The sequence below is a fragment of the Budorcas taxicolor genome, chromosome 19 (assembly GCF_023091745.1).
Source record: "Budorcas taxicolor isolate Tak-1 chromosome 19, Takin1.1, whole genome shotgun sequence".
Taxonomy (NCBI): Eukaryota; Metazoa; Chordata; class Mammalia; order Artiodactyla; family Bovidae; genus Budorcas; species Budorcas taxicolor.
In genome coordinates, this window is record NC_068928.1 from 34,215,698 (window position 1) to 34,236,798 (window position 21,101).

The 21,101-nt window shown below is 62.3% G+C and overlaps 2 protein-coding genes across 2 annotated transcripts in view; both read right to left on the reverse strand.

The window, feature by feature from the left end:
- The window catches only part of MYO15A (myosin XVA), a 46,020-nt gene extending 40,594 nt beyond the window's left edge, over window positions 1-5,426 (reverse strand). Inside the window, 1 exon segment of the mRNA XM_052657293.1 lies at window positions 1,899-5,426. Coding sequence (XP_052513253.1) covers window positions 1,899-5,426 — 3,528 coding nt within the window.
- Window positions 5,427-11,288: 5,862 nt separating this feature from the next.
- On the reverse strand, window positions 11,289-20,053 carry DRG2 (developmentally regulated GTP binding protein 2). The gene is made up of 13 exons (XM_052657613.1): window positions 19,900-20,053; window positions 19,050-19,210; window positions 17,397-17,486; window positions 16,834-16,894; window positions 16,474-16,564; window positions 15,887-15,959; window positions 15,680-15,770; window positions 15,451-15,548; window positions 15,124-15,200; window positions 14,080-14,168; window positions 13,435-13,493; window positions 12,323-12,376; window positions 11,289-12,038 (listed from the first exon to the last, which is right to left on the reverse strand). Exons 1-13 carry the CDS (start codon window positions 19,961-19,963, stop codon window positions 11,952-11,954), a joined length of 1,095 nt encoding a protein of 364 aa, XP_052513573.1. The 5' UTR covers window positions 19,964-20,053; the 3' UTR covers window positions 11,289-11,951.
- Window positions 20,054-21,101: the final 1,048 nt, after the last annotated feature.

The following is a 21,101-nucleotide window of genomic DNA, read 5'->3' on the forward strand; positions in this document are numbered from 1 at the left end:
GCGCCCCCGGCCCCCATGGCCTGGACACGACCAGGACCCACTCGAGTTTCAGGAGAGGGAACCCTGAGGCCAGGTTAGGTGGGTCCTGCGGGACCCCTGCCTTGGAACGCAACCCTTAGTCCAGGGACCCACATCCAGCCTCAGTGCTCCCACACGTTCCCAAGGGTCCTGCCCAGGAGGTGAGCACATGCCTGTAGAAGCAAGGCCTCCTGCGTCACATGCTCCTGGGGCTGACCCTCTTCTCCATGGTGATGCCCAAGTCGGCTTATGTGATGACTAGCATCCATGTCTGCTGCCTGGGGCCCTTCGAAGGATGAGGACTTTCCCATTTGACACCACATCCCATGATCAGCGCTAAGCAAACTCAGAGCCACGCACACAGACCCAGGCTCAGTACTGCCTGCCACTCAGGCTCTCTCCCAGCCTCCGCAGTCTTGCAGGGTGCCTGTGGACATGCACGCCGGCCTGTGGTCCATGGATGGGGGCACACACATGCAGCATACACTCTCAACTTCCATTTGACGGTTTCTCCTGTGTCCTGTGTCCCCGCATCTGGGGGTCTCAAAACAAAAGTCCCAATGCCCCCTCTCGGCGGCAGGGCCTCCTCTGTGCACATCTAGTGTGCACACTGGACCTGAGGATGCCATGTCTGCCTGGGCCATGGCACATGCACTCATGCGCTCTCCGTGTTTGGCTGTGCCTGAGCACTTGTCCCAGGGCTGCACGTGACCCGCGTAACTGAGAGCACACCTGGGCACCCGCCTTTCCTGCCTCTTGAAACCAGCCCACACCCCTCCACCCCTCAGAGGTGAGGAAAGGGGACACCGGGAGGCAGCCCTCGTGCTAAGTAGGGCACAGCATGTATCACCCCAGAGGCCCTGGCCTCCCGCCCACCCACCTGCCCAGGTGCACCAGCCACTCACATATTCCAGGGTGAGGAGGGCCCAGGCATCCTTGCCCCTCACCCCTGGGCGCCTCGTTCCCCGCTCCCGCAATGCTGCGGCCCACACGGCACGAGGCACCCGCCGCCGGGGCCAGGGTCCCCCCAGCAGCCAGGCCGCCCCAGTCGCCATGGCTGGGCCACTGGCTGCCCACTCCACCAGGCCCCGTCTGCGGAGGCTGAGAAACACACGCGGCCACTGCATGCCCCGCCCACCCCAGGTGTTCCCGGGAGAGGCTCCAGTGACTACCCCCCTCCACTGAAGGCTGCCAGCACGGAGCTCGCTTTCTGCCTCAAGCGTGGCAGCCAAGCACGGACTTGGCACCCCTCAGACAAACTGCCTGCCCCACACCCTACAGGGGCCCAGACAGACTCCTGGCTCAGCGTGAAACACTGTGTGACCCCTGGGTCTTGGTACCTGCCTGCCCTGTGCAGTAAAGAGGCTGGAAGCCTGGGTCCTAAGCCCTCACATTCAGACAGTCCAATGCCCTGCAGCCCAGGAGACTGTCCTTAAGCAGGAGCCCCCAAGAGAGCAAAGACCCCAGTTTGGCAAGAGGAAGAGCATGTATGTGAATGGGGGTGGAACAGGGTGGTAGGCAGGGTCTGTAGTTTTGTGCTCAGCCAAGATCTCTGCAGGGAGCTGGGGGTGGATGTGCCATCCAGGTCAGACAAGGACGGGGCTGCTTGAAGCCCAGGATGGACAAGATCCCTTTCTCCACATGACCTGCAAGGAGTTTCTGGCATCTCTGTCCTCTGCTTGCCTGTGCCGGGCATCCAGCCCCTCATTTAATCCTCCAGAAGCTCCAAGAGGCTGTTCTTTCAAAGCTGTTCTTTCCATCTTATAGATGGGAAGACCGAGGCCCAAGCAGGCAGCCGCTCTCCAAGGTCATGAGAATGTCTCCTGCCCTGTTTTCCAGGAAGGAACCCCAAGCCCTCCCTCTGACCTGTGCCCCCATACCTTGCTCCACAAGCCTTTGGTGCCAACCTCTTCCAAGGGGCCCCCATGGGGCAGGCCAGCAGCTCCAGGGCCCAGGCGACAGGACAGGGGGCGGGTGGGTACTTGCAGCTGGGGTTGGTGGGCCTCCACAGGCAGCCAGAGGCGGGACCAGAGCAGACTCCAGGCTCTTGGCCTGGGGATGGGCTCTGGCTCCTGGGTCAGCTGGACAGGGGGCTGCAGAGGGGCAGGACCAGCTCGCTGGAAGGAGCTCAGCTTCTGTATACGAGGCATGACCACTGCAAAACGCCCAGGACTTGCCTGGAACCGTTCACCTGCCTTGGGCAGGGGTCCTGGGGCCTCCTTGGGCGTCAAGGGGGCTGGGGCACTGGGCAGTGTCCCCCACCGGCGCCATGGTGGCCATGTGGCTCTCATCTGGTCAGAAGCAGCCAGCGGGTTGGAGAGACTGAGCCTCAGTGCTTTCTGATCTGAGGGGACATCCCTGGAGGGTGTTGGGGCTGGGGGCTCAGGCTCTGTTGGTGTCTGGGCGTCCCCTGGGCAGGCCTCTTCTTCAGGCTTCTTGGGGCTGGGGCTGGCTGATTCGGTCAGCTGTCCGGGTCCCGGGTCCTGGTGTCTTCCCAGGAAAACGCGGGTTGAGTCAGAGGCTAGGTCTTCAGCCTGGAGAGCAGGGGAGGGCACTGGGCCCCCGTGCTGGAGGAAGGAGCTCGAGGGCACAGGGGGTGGCCTGGAGAAGCCACGGAGGCTGCCAGGGCCTCCGGGCCAGGGTGAGGGTGGGCGCTGGGTGGCAGGCATGTCCACATCCCAGCTCGGGGCCAGCGGGGGCACTGTCCAGGGTGTTTCTGAGTCCTCGGGCTCGCTTTGGCTCTCTGGGCGCTCAGGAGCAGCAGCAGCCGCATGCCAAGACCCACGCCCCTGCGGTAGCAGAAAGGGCTGGCGGGGCCGGGGCTTTACGGCCCTGGTGGGCGGCTCACTGAGGCGGCGCCACGTGCGCGGGAGGCGCGAGGGCAGGTTGAGCGAGCGGTGCCGCGGGCCGGAACCCAGCAGAGGGGGCGGTGAAGGCGGCCGCAGGGGGCCCAGCAAAGGTGAGTGGAGTGCGCCAGGGCGTGGTGAGGCTTGGCATGGGGATGGTGGCTCCCGCAGCGAGTGGGGACGGCGGGGTGGTGGCGAGAAGGGCGGCCGGAAGGGGACGGCGGGGATGGAGGGCTGGGGGGACAGGGGCCCCAGGGGAGAGCAGTAGCCCAAACCGGGCCGGCTCCTCAGTGAGGGTTGGGGTGAGGGTCCAGGGAAGCCGAAGGCAGCCCCCCGGTGGCGAGAGCCCCTGAAGGATGGCCGGGGTCCGGGGAAGGCCAGTGGGTCTGGGAGCCCCTCAGGGATCAGGGGTGGGGCCTCTGCCAAGGCCCGCCAGCTGGCCTGGGGTGCGAGCGGCACGTGAGCCGGGGCGGCCCAGGGTGGTGGGTGCAGGCGGAGGGAGCTGTAGGGCGAGATGGCCGGGGGCAGGCCTGCGGCCAGGCCGAGGGGCGGGGCGAGGGCTGGGGTGGGCGCTGGGCCGGGGCTGGGGCTGGGGCGCAGACGTGAGGTGCGCGGCGGGGTCGCAGGGCGGTGGGAGTTGTTGTTGTTGCGCGCGCGTGCTTGCGCCCTGCGCAGCACGATGGGCGTGCTGGGCCGCTCGGAGTCCATGCCCGCCAGTTTGTAGCCGAAGCGCTTGTAAGCTGCCTCCCTGACCGCCGGGCCTCGCGCCTGGGCCTTCCGGCTGCCCCTGAGCCGCGGGATGGGCTCCTTTTCCGACAGGGTGTTTTTGAGGAACCGCGCCAGCGAGGTAGCCGGGCGTGGTGCGTGGCGGCTGAAGTCAGGGCTGAAGCCCAGGCCCCGGGGGCCGCCGAAGGCCGAGAGGGCGCGCTGGAGGTGGCGCTGGCGCGACGTGAGGAAGCCCCAGAAGGGGTGGCCATAAGGGCCCGGGGGCAGCGGCGGCATTTCGTCCTCTTCCTCGTCTTCATCTGCATCCCCCAGGGGCAGAGGGATGTCCAGGGAGGGCGGCAGGGGCACCTCCAACTTCTCCTTCCCGAACAGCTTCACTTGGGGTCGCGGGAAGAGGCGGAACCTGCGGATGAGGGACAGCTTGGACCTAGCAGGCTTGTCCATGCCCTGCTGCTCGAAGAAGGCGGCACTGGGCAGGCGAAAGGAGGTGGCCGGCTGTTCGCTGCCCGCCTCCTCGGGCTCCTCCAGCTCCGCTATGTCATCCATCGGGTGGGCGTATGGGTTGTGGGGTGACAGAATGGGCGGAGGCACCCACGGGTATGCGAAGGCCGACTGCTGGGGCGGAAGATAGGGCCCTTCGGGGGGGTAGACTGCCTGGGTCCCACCGTAGGTGCCTTCCGCGCAGGGGACACCGTAGGGCTGCGCGTAGGGATCCAGGTGGGGCGCAGCATACGGGAGCTCGTAGGCCAGGTCGTAGGGTGGATATGGCGGGTAGAGCGCCTCGGGCGGGGCGTAGGTCTCCGGGTAGTAGCTGTGCGGGTGCACCTCCCCCGCGTAGGCGTCGTAGTAGCTGTAGGGAGACGCGAACGCCGACGGGGGCGCGTAGGGGGGCTCGTAGTCGTCGTAGCCGTAGCCGTAGCCGAAGGTGTAGTCGGGGTAGAAGGAGCCGCTGTAGTAGTCAGGGCCGTAGTAGTTGTAGGGGTCCTCAGGCACGTACCGGTGCGCGTAGTCGTAGGGCGGCCAGGCTGGGCCATGGGGGCCATAGGCGCCCTGGAGGGGCTCCTGCTCCTCCTCGTACCAGTACAGCGATTGTTGGTCGTAGTAGTCATCGCCCTCGCGGTGGTAGTCGTAGTATTCGCCCAGGTCCTGGAAGCCCTCAAGCCCATACAGCGACCTGCGGGAGCCCGAGTGCCGGAACGGGGCCTCGTCCTCAAAGGGCAGGAAGCCCACAGGCTCGCCCGACGCGTAGATGCTGTGGGCGCGCGGGAACCGGCGCAGGCGGCCCCCTGGCCTCAAGATCTCAGCGCCCGACGGGAAGGGCAGCTTGCGCGAGCCCACGCGGGAGCCCGAGCGGTCCAGCCAGGCATCTAGCGAGGCCTGCGTGCTGCCCGACTCCTCGGCCTTCTTGATGAGGAACTTCTTAGTGAGCCAGTTGATGGCCGTGGACGCTTTGCTGAGCGACTGGGCACGCGGGCGCAGGCGGCCGTAGCCCCGCCGTCCGGGGAAGCGGATCACCATGAAAGACGGCTTCTTGCCCTTCATGGCGCGCTTCTTCTTGCCGACGCGCATCTGCGTCATGAGCTTCGACGTGGATTTGAGCACCGTGCGCGCCTTCTTCTTGCGTTTGGTCTTCTGGGGGCCTTTGTGGAGGCCCCAGAAGAAGGCTGACGCGCTCCGGAACTGGCCCTTCTTGGAGATCTTGGGCGTGCGGTCTCGAAATCCCATGAACAGCCGTGACGTCCCCTTCAGGCTCCGCTTGGGCTTCTCCGGCTCCGGAGCCTTCTTCCCCTTCTTCCCTTTCTTGGCTTTCTTCTCATCCTCATCTTCCTTTGCCATGGTGGTCACCTGCTCCCTCCCAGATCGTCTGGTGTCACAACTCAGGACCTTGGGGACACGGGGACTTGCCGAGTGTCCTGCCTGTGGCTGGACATGCAGCCTCCTTTGACTCAGAGCAGCTGGGACCAGCCCTGTGGCCTGGGAAGGTTCAGCCAAGCTCCTTCTGGCCAGGACCAGGATTTCAAGGGGGCACATTCATAATTCATTTCCTCCAGGCTCCGCCTAGAGTTTCACCCTCGAGGCTGGTGGAAAGTGCCTGGGTGTTGTTTACTGGAAGTTAGGGAGGCCTGGGAGGCCGGTGCTGGGGCGACAACTTGGCCTTACAGTCTCCACAGGGACAACCTTGCTGACCCCAGTTGAGCCCTCCCCAAGCCTCTGCCGACCCACTCACAGAAGTGAGTGCTTGAGTCAACTGGGCCCCAGAGATGGGGAGCCTCCTGCCCTAAACCACACAGCAAGTCTGTTCCGGGCTACAAATGGAGCCCCATCTCCTGAGCCAGAGCCAGACATTTAAAGGCCAGCAAGTAACCCTGAAGGGGAAGCTGGGACCCTCCAGGTCCTGTGTAAGGGACGGGGAGGGTGGGCAAGGCAGGTGCCCAGGACTGCTGTCAGTGTAACCAGAGCTGGCCAGCTCTCAGTAGTGTGAATAATTTATTGGGGAGAACCAGGCTGCTGGCTCAGAAGGCAGGGCAAGAAGGGGGTATCTCAGTTCCAGTGGGGCTTGATGAGGCCACTTGCCTGGCCAGGGCAAGGGGTGCAGAGGAGCAAAAGCACCTCTGAGGTGGGTGGGGCCTGGCTCTGGCCCCAGCTCTGCCACCAATGGGCTGTGTGGTCTCGGGAGAGCCCTCTGTCTTCTCTGGGCCTGTTTCCTCCTCTGGAATGAGTGATGACTGCACTGTCTCCTTCACACGGAGGAAACAAGATGTGATGGAGCTGCTGGGCAGGATCCCTGACCGGGGACACCATGTGTGTGGCCCATGTCCCAGGCCCCTTCCTGGCCCTGCCGCTCCTCCTGGTTTCTGCCACTGCTGAGACAGCCCTGAGGTCCCTGCCCTCTCCAGGTACAGCTGAATCCTCCAGGGTGGCCGCTTAACCCAAAGCTATGTGCCCACTGTCTGGCCGGTGACCAGTCCACTTAAAAAACCTGCAGTATGAGAGGCAGGGGCTAAAGCTTGTTAGATGAAGGGGGCCGGGGAAGAATTTAGGGGCTGCACCTCTGGGACCCAAGGCCTGGGTATTGTCTCTCCCCTCGCCCACCCCTGGCCAGGACAGGTCTCCAGCTAATGTCAGGCTCTCCACTCATTGGACTTCCATTTAATCCTTGCGCCCCACAGCCAACTCTGTGATTATCTAAAGGTTTTCCTTAGAAGACCCTGGGGCAGAGGTGCTCTAGTCCTGGGCCTACCACTTGCCGACCCTTTGGAGCCTCAGTTTGCTCAGCTATGAAATGGGGACAGAGAGGCCCTTCTCAGAGGAGAGGAGCCAAGAGGTGGGTGTGTGAGCAGATGCACCCCCATCCTCCCCTCCTCTCACTCCCTCTGCCCCCTCGCTTCCTTCTCTGCCTCTGCTTTTCCTCCCTCAAGACTCACCAAGAGCCCTTTGGTGCCCAGCAGTTCAGGGGATGGTGTGGAGGGCTAGGCCAGTGGCTGCTGGTGCCCCCAGGGAGTGGGAACCAGAGCAGCCAGGCAGCTTCTGGCGAGGGGGTGGCACGCAGGAACTGGCCCCCCACAGGGTGGGATCTCAAGGGGGCATCCACCCCTATCACCTCCGCTGGTACTGTCTCCCCTGACCTCATTTTGGGCTGTGGCTACTGCCCACTGGAGGGGACACGGAGCAGGGGTTCACTCTAAACCCAGAGGGGCCAATACTCCACCCCCCACTGCTTCTCCCGGAGGTGGTTTCCAACTGAGACCCAGGCCACTGTTTTCCCATGAGGGTCTTACGACAGGCTGTAGGTGGGGACCATCCACTCCACTCTCCAGATGAGGAAACAGAGAGGTGAAGTGACTTGTTCAAGGTCAACCAGCTAGGGATGGCGGAATTGGGCTCCGACCCAGGTCTGGTGGTCCAGAGTCACCCTTCTTACTAGGTCACCCTTGCCTCAGGGCTCCTGGGTGCTTGGGGTAGCATATGGCAGGGGGAAGCTCCAAACACTGGGTGCAAGCAGGGACTCAGCTGGCCTTCCAGTTCTGGGGCCGAGGGCCCAGTGCCGGTGGGAGTTGCCTAGGCCCTGTCCCTGCTCAGGGACCCCCTGGACCCCTCCCCAGCCTGGTACCAGTCCCTCAGGACAGCGAACACTGACTTGTTCATTCACTGGTTGAGAAGTGTTTGCTAGAAGCCTGTCCTGCACCAGGTGCTGTTTAAGCACTGGGGATGCAGCTAAGAAAACAGAAACCTGCCCTCGTGGAGCTGACATTCTGGGCAGGGGGACTGGCAACAAATAAGGTGAGTGAGTGAACGATACAGGTAGTCGGATGGTGTGAGTATTGGTGTTGAAATAACGCAGGAAGGCAGCACCAAAAGGGGCCTGGGCGAGGTGCCTCAGAAATGATACCCGGGCTAAGAGCTGCAGGAGGGGAGGGAGGGAGGCCTGGGGGGAGCACAGTGGTCCCGACGTGTTGGAGGAGCAGCAGAGCCAGGGTAACAGAGCACAGTGAGGGGCAGAGGTGGGGGTGGGTTCGGACGTCACGGGTGAGCACTTGGCCAGAGCTGTAGCAGGGAAAGGGTGGAATCGGACCTCCGTGGTCTTCACAGAGTCCCTCCAGCCACTGCAGAGGCTGCTGTGGGAGCCACCGCGTGAGGAAGGCTGGGGCGGTGCCGAGGACAGGCGGGGGATGCCGATGTGTTTGCAGGTGGAGATGAGAGTGCCTGCCAGGGTTCCTCACTGAACCGGGCAGGAGAGTGGAGGCTGCCAGCAGACAAGGAAGCCTATGGGCAGAGCAGGGAGAGACTGGACGTCAGCCCTGTGCATGGAGGTCTGGGCCATCCCCTGTCCGGGGAGCTGGCAGGAACTGCATGGATCGGAGCTGACAGCAGCCATCAGTCAGTGGCGCCTGGGTGGTGCTGAGGTCGCAGCTTGGCAAGATGGCACTAGCCTGGGGCTGCACTGCTGGGGACCGGAGCCAGTGGCAGAGACCAGAGGGAGGTGTGGGGAGACCCTGCGTCAGCGTCACCCAGGCCACCTCCCCAGAGCAGATGGGAGCCGTGGCCTGGAGGAACTGCATTTGTGATACTAATGGTAGGCTGCCTGGCTCTGTGTTCATCACACGGAGGCTCCCCCCAGCCCCGGGAGTGGAGAGTGCCCCAGCGCCCATGCTTGCATACAGTCGAGGGGCCCAGGGAAGAGTCCACGTGACTCGCTGTGTCAGACCCAAGACGGGAATGGGACCGACCGAGAGCTCTGAGCCACCCCCAGAATCCCGGGGGTCCCTCTCTGAGAACATGGGCTCTGCTATGGCTGGGCTTGCCTCTCTGAATGTCAGTCTCTTCATCTGGACAGTGGATTTTGGAGCCCAAGGACCTGAGATTCCCTGCTGCCTGGCAAGTCAATGGCTGCACTCCAGTGCGGGCCTCCCAAACACACACCAAGCTGCCAAAGACACCCAGCGTGGGCAGGCAGAGGTGTGGCTCCAGGAGGGATCCCTGGGCCCCTTTCCCCACCTCAGTTTCCTCAAATTTCATGTGGAGCTGGGGGCGGGGTGGCACCCTGTAGTCTCTAAAGGGGGGCCCCTTTCTAGCTGTTGAGGGTCCCACCTCTCTCTCGGGGTCCCCAGCCTCGGCCACAAAGAGTGGCTGTCAGGGAACAAGTCTCATTCGTTTATGTGTCACCTGCCACCTGCCAGGCACCATGAGGGCTAGAGGCCAGAAAGTGGAGCAGAACCAGGCACAGCCTCCACCCTCCCACAGCTCCCAACGTCAGGGATATACGGACATTAAGCAGAAAGCCACACCAGTAAGGGGGGGACTGTGGCCATGGGAAGAGCTGTGGAGGCCAGGCTGTGATGTGGCGGGGGTGGGGGTGGGGTGGATGCTGCAGGGGAAGCCTGGAGGGCTCCCCAAGATCTGAGCAGTTCAGATGGAAGAGGGAACAGTTTTCATGCAGATGGAATAGCATGTGCAGAGACCAGGTGGCAGGAGGGATGGAGTGAGGTGGGAGTGCAAGTGAGAAGTAGCCAGGATGGCAGGTGGAGGAGCCAAGTGAGGCCGGGGGCTGGGGTGGGACTGTGAGCCCTCCAGCAGCGGGGGACACGGCCAGGCTCTGAGCTCTCTGGGTGCTGCAAGCCTATCTGTGTTCTGAAAGTGGAAGTGACCAAGCGTGCTGAGCTGTGCTATGTGCTGGGCCCCAGATCTCACACCTCCCCCACAGACGCGGGTTTGTAACGGGTCTCAGGGAGGTTTGGTCTCGGAGCTTTGGACCCCTGGCTGCAGTGTAGTGCTCTCAGCAGCTGCTCCTTATGCAGTTGTCCTGGACAAAAGCTTCTGGGTCACTGTGTGGAGACAGGGCACAGGGACAGTGGCTGGGCCTGGGTTGGCTCTGGTAGGGGACATGCTCAGGTCAAGTGGCAGCCCTAGAGATGGCTGTGTGGGCTGGCCTGGGGCCCAAGGCGAAATGGGAGGTGTGGGGAGATGACAAGTCTGGTCTGGGAAGCAGAAGGTGTGGGGTGACCGTGGGTCCAGGTGGAGAGTCATGGAGGAGGATTAGGTGGGTGTTGAGGCTCCTCCAGCCCCAGGGACACCTCCCCAGCATAAGGATCTGTGAAGGGCCAGGTCATGCTGACCTAGCCTCGCACAGACTAGACAGCGTAACTCTGCTGACCACAGATCCAGAAGGCCCAGGACCCAACACAGACACCCAGACTGCCCCGGAAACAAGCCCACCCATGGGAAGGGATGTGGGGGGCCACTGCCCACAGCCCCAGTCATGCCTCCCAACCAGACACTGTCCAGGGATACCCAGACCTCTGGCCTCATCCTCATCCTTCCCCAGCCCAACTGGGGAACAGACAGGCCTGGAGGTGACCCCTGTGAGCCTAGGGCCCTTCCCCACATATGAGGCAACCATCACCAAGGCAGAACCCCTCCCTTTGGACCTCATGGCTGAGGTGGGCAGCCCACCGTCACCAAGAGAACTGTACTAGGCCTTGAGCATCACACACGTCTCACAGATGAAGAAAGCAAGGCCAAGATGGACCTCACAGTGGGTCAGGACAAGGCCCCAGCTCAGCCACTGTACCCCCTACCCCTGCACCCAGGGCTGGGGGCAGACCCCAAGGGCCCAGGCCAAGTCACCTTACCTGGGTCCTGTGGCGCTCTCCCTGCCCGCATGCCGCCTGATGGGGTTCCTGTGGCCAGGCCCCAGGAGTGCAGCTGCCGGTGGAAAAGCTGGCCTGGGAGAGAAGCCCAGCCCACCCCGCTGCCCGCCTGGGCCCCATGCATATTTAATAATGTCCATTATTCCTGTTTTGTCACTGGAAAGGAGACTGAGCAGCTGAGAGGAGCCAAGAACAGTAGGGAGAGCAGAGCTGTGGGCGTGCTCCACACCCCAGCCCCTCCCCAGACCCCCTGTGGTTCTGCCCCTATCTGCCAGCCAGCACCGGGCTGTCCCCCCAAGTCTGTTACCATCCCCCCCACCCCGGGGAGGGGCCCCTCCACCCTGCCTGCAGAAGCAGCAGGAGCCAACCCGCTCTCACTGCAGAGCCTCCCAGGGTGTTGGCCACCCTCCGGGGGCAGAGCCCTGCAGAAGCCCCCACTCCCCCTCTACCCCGTTCCTCCCAAGCCCAGGCTCCACCCGCTCACTGCTGCCCCTGACTAGAGCTGGCACCTGAGTTCTGAACACTTAACATTGTCCTTAGTAAACAGGAGTCATGGTTACCTTTTTATTTCAGAAAGGAGAGCCAAGATTTGGGGAGGGAATGGGGTTCGGAGAGAAAACAGTGTCCTGACTCCGAACTCCCTACCCTAGGGGTATGAACCAGGCTAGGTCCTGGGTTTTGTGCTGGGCAGGGGCTGCCCTGAGAAGGGGTGACCCTTCTGGACTGGTCAGGCCATGGGGGGGCATGAACTGTGCTTTTAAAGCCCCAGATCTCTGGTTTTCATCACAGGGCAGTCCTGGGCAGGTTTGGGGTAGGGATGGGTGTTTGTCTGGGGCGGCACCCTCCCTGAGAACCAGAGAAGCAGGCAGGAGCTGAGAGGCCCCCAGGACACAGGCAGACCTGGGTCCCTGCCCAGCACTGAGCCAGCTTCTGCACGGGCCCCAGCACAGGGAGGTGGGCAACCACCTCCCTCTGCTCCAGAAGGAGTGGAGTGGGCACAGGCCCAGGGACCCACATTCAGGACCCCTCCGGGGCCCGTCTCACAGGAAATACCCCGGCCCAGTCCACCCAACCTCATCCTCCACCCAGCGAGTTCCTTATCATCTGCCCACTGAAGAAATGTGGAAAGAGCAGACATGAGCCCCCTTCCCAGGGTGGGTGTGTATTTTGCTGGTTTGGGCTCCAGTGAATCCCACGGGTGGGGGTGGGGGCACTACTTCTTGACAATCTGGATGACGTCCTCGTGCTCCATGGTGTGTGTCAGGCCCACCCGCTGCGGGCTGTACTTGGTGCTGGTGCCCTGGGGGTGGGGAGGGGCTCGTCAGCCTCTGAAGCACCCAGCTGAGGCTGACGGAGCTGCAGGGGGAGGGCGGGGCGATGCTGGGGTCTAAAGTGGGGGTCCTAGCACAGGCAAACCGTGCAGCTTCGACAGCAGGACTCCCAGGAGTCAGACCGCCCTGGACCCCAAAGCAGGAGGCCCGTGTCCTGTCTGGGTCAGCATGTGTGCTGTACATCTGGACAGCAGGGCTGACGGACACCCTGGTCCCTACATGGGAGGATGGGGCCGCCCTCCCTGAAACTTACCCACACAAGCGCGTACTTGAACTGGCTGGCGAGTGACCGGTGGATGCGATGGCACTAGAGGGAGAGTGGGACAGTGAGCCTCATGAAGCCTCAGCTCACAGCCACTTGGATGTTCCCGCTTCCTGCCTCCAGGGCACCTGCAGGCTGTGGGGCCACAGCCACAGGAGGACCTGGGTCCTAGCAGAAGGGGCCCTCTGCCCCCTGTGCCAGAGCGGCAGCCCTGACAGCTGCTCCCTCAGATGGGCAAGTGTCCCAGGAGGGAGGGAGGCCCTGCAGGGCAGGCCTCCCTGGGCTGAGACCCAGGCCCCTCTGCAGCAAGCCTCGCCCCTGCACTCTCAGTGCCAGCTGGCAGCACATAGCCCACACCCTGTGGTCACTCCTGCCTCTGGGCCTCTGCACCTGCCACCCACTGCCTGGAATACCCTTCTGCTCCCAGCTTCTCCACTTTCCTTCCTGGCATGGCTGAAGCCCCATAACCTCTAGAGCTGGTGGCCAGGGGCCTGAAAGGGCTGGGGTTTGTGCCCCGTGCAAAGATGCAGGGGGCAGCGACAAGGAGGGCCAGCTCCCAAGGGCACCTAACAGGCTGCGGCCCCAGCCCCTGGTCATTGCAGTCCCCACCCTGTGTGGGACTGTTTAGCTCCAGGATTGGGGGACTGAAGTTTGCAGACCACAAAGGACCCAATTCTGGCAGGCAGCAGGGCTCCTTTGTTCAGCACAGACTCTCCCTGGTGATGGGGTGCAGGAAGCACTCAGCCCCCTGGGGTAGGGGGCATGTGGAAGGGCCAGCATTCGGGGTACATGACTTGGAATGAACCACCCGGAATTGCCCAGGCTGGCAGCTTTCCTGACTGAACATCTGGAGGGCCCCGAGGACCCGGCAGCTCTGGCGTGACAGGATGGTGACGACCACTGCTTCTCGGGTGTCCCTGCGCCAGGCAGCGAGCCCGTGCCCAACCTGTGGGCGCTGCTCCATGCCTGACTGCAGCTGGGTGGTAGGATGCACGTCCAGTGCCTGACTGCACGTGGCTGAGGGTCGGCCGAGTGCCCGGAGGACATCAGACAGGACCCTGAGGGGACGGGAGGGGCTCCCCACCCCTGGCAGGTTCACTCACCACGTGCTCCACAGAAGCCCCTTTCCGGAGAATGATGGCATCCGTGAAGTCTGGCCTCTCTGCACGGGTTGGGGGGTGGGTGAGAGTCAGCAGAGCCAGGGTGCGATACCACAAGGCTTCTCTTTACAGTGAACAAGGGCCCTTCCACTCTCCACAAACTGCCCCCCTACTCTCTAGCATGCCCTCACTAAGAGTCCTGATCAGGCAGGCTCTACAGCCTTGACTCGACACAGAAAACCAAAACACACCCCCGTCCAGGTGCAGACCCCTGCAAGACTGTCAGCCCTAAGAGCCCTGGCCAAGGGGACCTGCAGGAGAACCTGGACTGGACCAGCTCCAGCTGGGCAGCTCGTCTCCCTCTGCCGATGCTAACTGCCCAGACTCAGCTGCAAGGCATGCGCTCAGGGGTGGGACTTGGGGGAGGCTCCTGTGCTACTGGTTCCCTAAAGCTTGGACGTGGGGCCTGTTACCACTGGGGAAGCCACTGCTGGGCTGTCTCCCCCTCAGTGGCCCCTGGAACTTGGCTTCCTGTGCCACTAGGGCCCAGGTAGAGGGTGATGCTGGCTTGGAAACAGGAGAGGCCCTCACATAGAGCCTGCTAGGCCAGGGTCAGCAAAAGGGGGAGGGCGGCTGCGCCAGACTCACGGCCTCTCTTCTTGGTGTAGATGCAGGTCAGGGCCAGGTACTCCCACAGCATCTCCAGCAGATAGTCCAGGTTCAGCTTCATGCCGCAACTGCCGGGAGGAAGGAGGGGTTGGTCAGAGCGGCCCTGGGGTTCCTGGCACCAGGCTAGTACGGCCCTGATGGTGCTCAAGGGCAGCACACCGGTGGGCCCGATGGCTCTTCAGCTGCCATGCCTCCCGTCACCATCACGCTCCTGCCCACACAGCCCGGCCATCTCTCTGGCACTCTTGGAGGGCCCAGGGCACCTGTGACGGCCAGGGCAGCTGGGGGCAGAGGATGACTGCACAGAGCCCTCCCCCACGGCAGCCCAGCAGGGGTTTCAGTGGCTGAGTGGGCCTTGGCTTGGTCCTCTGCGGCTGCACCGTCCTGAGTGGAGTCCCGCCCTCCCCCGAGGTGAGAGTGAGCACATCAGGATGGCCGGCGGCCCAGGTGTGGCAGCAGGAGGGGAGCAGGTGTCCTGAGGAGTGACCCTCGTGCCTGCTGCTCTCTGGATGCTGGGGACGCCCAGGAAGCGGTCCTCTCATGGGCCCAGACCACCTTCTTGGTCCCCGAGGTCTTAACTCCTCAGGAGCCAAGCCTCACTGTGGTGCTACAGAGCATGTGGGTGGAGCCAGTGTGCGGCAGGGGGGCGGGGCATGAGGCCAGGCTGCCCCTGCAAGGCCTCTGCAGCCATGGTAGGCCGGGGCGTAGGTGGCCTCCGGGACTCAACCCTCAGAGAAGCCCCACCTGAGGATGTTGGTGGAGATGACAGAAGCCACGTCTCCCAGGGCCTCAGCAGCAGCCTGGGGCTCCCTGGTTAACTGCTAAGCCACGAAGCCCTAACCACTCTCACCCTGGACCTCGGTGGACGAAGTCCTTCTGTTTCCTGAACCAGAGCTCACCCCACATCACCCCCTGTCCCAACCTGGTCAGCGTGGGACCTGGCCCAGGTCACGAGCAGCCCCAGGATGGCCTTCTGCCTTGGGCTGCGCAGAGGCCAGACAGATTGGCTCTGCTCACCCTCACCTGATGACCACGCTGTCAGGTTTCCGGGCCAGGCGGTCCACTTCTTCCATCGAGATCTGGTCAATCTTGTTATAGACCTAGGGTTGGAAAGGCAGAGGGGGCTGGGGAGGGGAGGAGCAACGCTGTGCAGGACCAGACCCCCTTGCTGCCTCGGGGAGGGGGAGGGGGGTGCAGCAGAAGGGGCCTGAAGTCCAGCCCCCAGAGACCAGGCTGCACTCAGGGGTCTGGCTGGATGTGCCTGCATGACTCAGCAGCCCCTGGGGTGAGGCTCTTGCCGGGTCAGCTGGGGTGGGGGTTCCTCCTCCCAGAGGGCCTGGCACCACTTACATACAAGCATGGCATGTACACGCGGTTGCCCACAATCACGTCTATGAACTCGTCTGGGGAGCAGTCTTCTCGGAAGAGCACCTCAGCGTTGAAGATCTCTGAGGGGCTCAGGTTAAGGATGACCTGTGCATCAGCAGCCCCTCGCCCCCCACCCCCACCAGGAGGCCCCATACAGGTAGTCTGCATCACCCACCCCCGCCCCCTCCTCCTGCCCTTCTGGTGAGGATGCTGTACTCATGCAGGATCAACTGCACCAGCTTCTCTGAGCACTGAGTCAGCGTAACCGTGGAGTTGAAGGAGATGCCACCTCCTTTCTTGGGCTGGAGGAGAGAGGAGGAGGCACCACTGATGGAGGGGCAGCTGCGGCCCCGCCCTACCCCATGTGCTGGCAGCCTAGCCCCCAGCTCGCACCCAGGTGACAGGTGATGGGCCTCACCTTGAAGTAGATGTTGGGCTTGTGCTTGTTGAGGCGGATGCCCACCGACTCCAGCTCCTTTTCCAGCAGAGACCTGGTGGAGCCCCACAGCCTTCACAAGGATCCCGGGCAGGCTGTACTGCCTCCACATCACAGTCAGCCCCCAACCCCATACCTGCACAAAGACAAGCCCTCTCCCCCACACCACCAGCTCCCGAACATCGCTTCTAGCCACCGGAGACAACAAGGAAGAGCCCCGGACACTCTGGCCAGCCCAAGGGGAGACGGGCTGGTGTGCCCTCAGCCGCAGGTCAGGGCGTGAGCAAGGCTCTGCTGCTTGGGGCTGGGCTCCTGGTGGGTTCTGGGCAGCACTCGGCACACCCAGGCCGGCATGGCATAGCCCCAGCCTCCACACAGAAGCCTCTTGAGGACGCCACTCACACTGGGTGCAGCTGTGGACCACCCTGCCCCTGCTCTCATGTGTAACAGGGCCAAGTGCCCCTGGACCACCCACCAGGAGTTCAGGGACACAAGAGCTGCAGCCAGTGTCCCGCCACTCACCCCAGGGCTTCCCTGGGCATGCCAGCCTGCCCTGCCCCACCACAGACCTTTGAACCTCGCCCTTGGTGGCGTCCAGCATCATGATGACAACATCAGCTGTGCGGGCCACAGCAATCACCTGCCGGCCACGGCCTTTCCCTGGTCAGAAAGGGGGGTACTGGTTACAGTGACAAGTGCAGGGCTGTGGGACCCCCGGCCCAGGGAGCCCAGACTCCTCCCCTTACAGACCCACATGGACTCTGCCACCTGTCATCCTGGAGCAGGCATGTCTCTTAAACCCTGTCCTACTCATAGAGATGTGAGTTTTAGGAGGAAGCCGACATCAGCACCTGGGGAGGAGTAGTGCTCCCCACTATGCCCCCACCAAGGCCTGAGCCTCCACCCCCACTGCCCATTCCTGCCCCCACCTTGTGCTGCGCCTTCAATGATTCCAGGGAGATCCAGGAGCTGGATGTTGGCGCCTTTGTACTAGGAAGCAGGAGAGGAGTGAGGTGGAGCCGGCAGGCTGGGAAGGGCCCGGCCGAACCCGGCTCGGCCCCAGGGCCAGGTCTGAGCCTCGTCCCACCCCAGCCAGCCCAGCGCAGACCATGTCCTGAGAGTGGGGAAGCCTCCTGGGAGGGAACCACAGTAGTCACTGCTGGTGGTGACAGCGCTTCAAAGAAACCACCTCACGGGGTAGGTGGGAGGTCCAAGGCTACAGGACCCCGGCTGCCCAGAGCTCCAAAGCTTCACGGAGAACAGGACCTGGCTGGCCAGCCTCAGGGAACCAGGGAGGGCTTCACACTGGCAGATCCTTGGAACCAGCCTGGACTGCAGGATGGGCCAGGCATCTCTGGGGTCCCAGCAGCCCCAGTCCCCAGAGGTGTCCATGCTTGAGGCCAGGGCAGCTTAGCCAAAAGTCTCCCCCCACCAACCCCCTCCCCCACACAAGCTCACCCTCCCTCCTGGGACCCAGCAAACCCCAACTTACTTCAATGACCCCAGGGATGCAGGTCAGGGTTGTGAATTCATAGGATGCAGCCTCGCTGGCGGTAGAGGTCATCAGACTTAAGAAGGTGGACTAGGAGAGAGAAGGCCATTGCAGCGGGAGTCGTGCCCTGCCTCCTCGAGAAGCCCACACACTGGGTGCCCCCCTCAATCACCCTGGCTGGGGTGTGATGACAGTAGCTGGAAAAGTCACCTTGGGCCTTGACCAGTGGGGGTTGGACATCAGAGAGCCCTTTTGTGCCCAAGGCCTCAAGCCTGTCTGGAGTGAGGGACACAGGGACCTGGTTCCTAAGAGGGTTCCCGCTCTGTATCAGGGCCCGTCCCCAGCTCCACGGAACCCTCAGACCCTCCTGCGCCTGGCAGACTTGAACTGGGTGACAGCCCCATGGCACAAAGCTGCTACTCCAGTGAGGGTAAGGAGATAGGGATCCTCCAGCCTGAGACAGTAGACTGTGGGGGAGGGTGAGCGGGAAAGGGTCTGGATGGACCCTGCAGCCAGTCCATTCTGTGGACTGAGAGACCTGACCTTCAGTCTCATCTCTGCTGGAGGATCCTGGACCTCCTCCTGATACCAACCTCATGAAGGAGGCAATAAAACAGGGAGCACGGTGACCCTAGTGATGGCTGCTACGGCCCAGAGGCCAGCAAAGCAGTGGGCTGTGCCAAGAGGGCAACCTGGCCTGGCAGCCCCATCCTAGTCAGCAGGAAGCCGGGCACAGCTCACTTACACACCCTCAGGCCCCCAGAATGAGGTTTGGGAAAGAATCACAGTCACACATTCTCCACACAGGGTGCCTCTTAGAAACTTCAGGAAAGATAAAAACCTGGTGGTGCAGACAGGTGTGGGCAGACAGGCAGCCCTGAGAGTCACGGTTGCCAGAGGTCAACCTGGGGGACATCCCTGAACCCGTCTGACCCCTGCAGTGGGCGGTCTGGGCCCTCCTGTGCTCAGGGCCCTGATTCCCAGTAGGGCCCAGACCCTAATAGCATAGCCCCTGGTCACTAGAGTGGCTCCTTCCAGCCTGGGCTTCTCATCCGGGAGAGAATGCCTTACAGATTAGAAAGTGAGATTGAGGGAAAAGGGTAAGATGAATGAGTCCCCAGCAATGTTAAAGGAGTCGGAGCCTGGCTGTGCTCACTGGCCGTCTGCCTGGGGGCAGCTGGGCACTGAGGTCGCACCCGGCCAGTTCAAGGCCTCACTGCCGCCCCCCTCCCCTCCTGCCACTGCTGCTGCGCCCCAGGCCCCACCTGGGCCCGTGAGCCTACTCTGCCTTCCGCCTCAAGGTCTGCTCCTCAGGGCTCAAACACCTGCTCATAGAGCAGCTGCCCCGGCTCCCAAACCTGCCCTTCCCGCTTTCCTGGCCCCCACCTCCCAGCTAGGGGGCTCTGAGGGAGCAGGGACAGAGTGTGCCTGGCACGTGGTGCACACTCAGTAAACGAGGCCAAGGCCAGCAGAGCCTCTCTGACTGGGAGGTGACAACACCCCCGCAGGGCTGACAAACGGGTGCAGCCTGACCCTGGAGAGGCTGACTCTCCTCCGTCTGTGGAGTCAACTCAGAGGCAGGGAAGAGGTGCATCCGGGTGGGAGCGGAGACAAGCTGCCTTCCTCCTGGGGCCCACGCTGCCCATCACTGACCTTACCCACAGAGGGAAATCCGATCAGTGCCACACGGGCATCGCCCGACTTCATGACATCAAAGCCCTCTCCTTTGGATGAGGACGATTTGGACGGCTCCAGGAGCTGGGCCCGATACTTGGCAAGTTTTGCCTTCAGCAGACCAAGGTGGTACTCGGTGGCTAGAAGACACAGCACAAGACGGGAGGTAAGTGTCCAGGGCGGGCTGGGAGGGACCCATATGCTCTGAATGCTGGCCAGGAGGCCCCAGAGCCAGGTAGCAATCGTTGTCAAGGAGATCAGAGGAGAAGAAAACCAAGCTCAGTTAAAATGCCCTTGGCTTTTCACTTCACTTAGGACAAAAGCTCCTTACTGAGACCTGGAGACCCACTGTCAGGGGTTCTCAGCCCTAGCGGTACCACTCCTGGGGACATTCTGGGGCTGTTTTCTGCTGTTGCTGGGAAGATGAAGTCCTTCAGTATTCATCAGGCAGCGGCCGAGGAAGCCAGCAGAGCCAAGAACTGTGAGGTGACTTTCCAAGCTTGGAGACCGGGCTCAAACCCAGGTCCACCAAACTCAAGTCAGGACCGCTTCCATCCACCTAACGGCTCCAGGCAGCCGGCAAGGATGTACCTGTTGGGTCTCCTCCTGGACGGCCCCCCACTAAAGGGCAGAGCGCTAACTCCCCAGGCCCAGCCGCCAGGAGACCCGGGTTCGAATCTCGACCCTGCCTATCCAAGTCGGACGCTGCTCCGAGAGCTGAGGTTCTCCATTCGGCCCTGTGGTCCGGCCCTGATCCCGCCCGGCCCCGATGGCTCCTGCCCGCCGCCCGCAGCCCTGGCGGCAGAGGCCCCGCGGGGCCGGCCCTCACCCTTATTCTTCTGCGTGCGGGCGATCTCTTTCTCGATCTCGGAGATCTTCTCCAAGATTCCCATGGCGGCAGCTGAACCGGGCGCACCAGCCAGAGACACAGCAGCGGACCCGCGAACTGTGGCACCGTCAGCTGCGGCCGACCAGCGTGCGCCGGAAGCCCACGGAGCTCGGGTATTCAGAGTCCGGGCGGGAGACGTCGAGGGGAGCGATATTGGTTCCGGCCCCTGGGTTGGCGGGGGCTGGGGAAGCGCGATGGGCCGGACCGGGGCGGAGCCTGGCCGGCGGGGCGGGGCCAGGCGAAGGAGGGCAGGAATGGGGCGTGGGAGGTAGAGAGGGACCCTCAGCTGATGGACTCCGCATTGCGGGTCCCCAGCTCAGCCGGCTTTGCTGGTGTAAGGAAAAGGCGCCGAGCTGAAAGCCTAGTGGCTTCTTTTGCGTTGAGGTTAAACGTCTGTCCCCAACTTCGCCTTCCTACCTGCCAATCAGATACCTCCTCATAGGATGCAGTCGAGACAGCATCTCCTAAGTGCAATCCTTACCTGAGAATGCTGTATCTGAGTTTAGACTTGAGGAAACATCAGACAAACTAGAAAGTGGTACGTTTTATAGGACAAGTGGGCTGTCTTCAAAATTGTCAGTGATATAGGTGGACGGGATGGGGGAAGGATTGTACCAGATTAAAAGATGTTAAATATAACGTGTGAACTTTGCCTGGATTCTGGTTGAAATTTTTAAAAGGAGTTATGAGAAGACATTCTGAGGACAATTGGGGAAATTTTGACTTTGGATAGACTGTTAGATATTACAGTTGTTGTTCAGTCGTTCAGTTGTGTCTGGCTATTTGTGACCCCATGGTTGGAAGTCCAACGTCAGGGTGCCAACATGGCTGGGTTCTAGTGAGGGCCCTTTTCCTGCCTTACAGACCGCTGCCTTCTTGCCCTGTCCTTACATGGCCTTTCTTCCGGGAGTCTGCACAGGGACAAAGAGGGGAGACAGAGACACAACTCTCTGAGGATGCTTTTTTTTTTGCCAGGCCTTAAGGCATGCAGGATCTTAGTTCTCCAGCCAGGGACTGAACTTGGGCTCTATGCAGTGGAAGTGCAGTCTTAACCACCGAACCTCCAGGAAATTCCCTTCTGTATGTTTTTAATACAAGGTTGGGAGTGGGGAGCAGTATATTGGAAATCATGCTGTGTTCAA

Bases quoted from the DNA above. Each gene is read 5' to 3' on its own strand.
- DRG2 (XM_052657613.1), bottom strand. From the start codon at position 19,963: ATGGGAATCTTGGAGAAGATCTCCGAGATCGAGAAAGAGATCGCCCGC. The intron at 17,487-19,049 runs GTCAGTGATGGG...TCTCTCTCCTAG, and splicing joins GATTTCCCTCTGTGGGTAAG to TCCACCTTCTTAAGTCTGAT. The intron at 12,377-13,434 runs GTGAGTGAACCT...CTCTCCCTCTAG, and splicing joins GGGCTTCTGTGGAGCACGTG to TGCCATCGCATCCACCGGTC.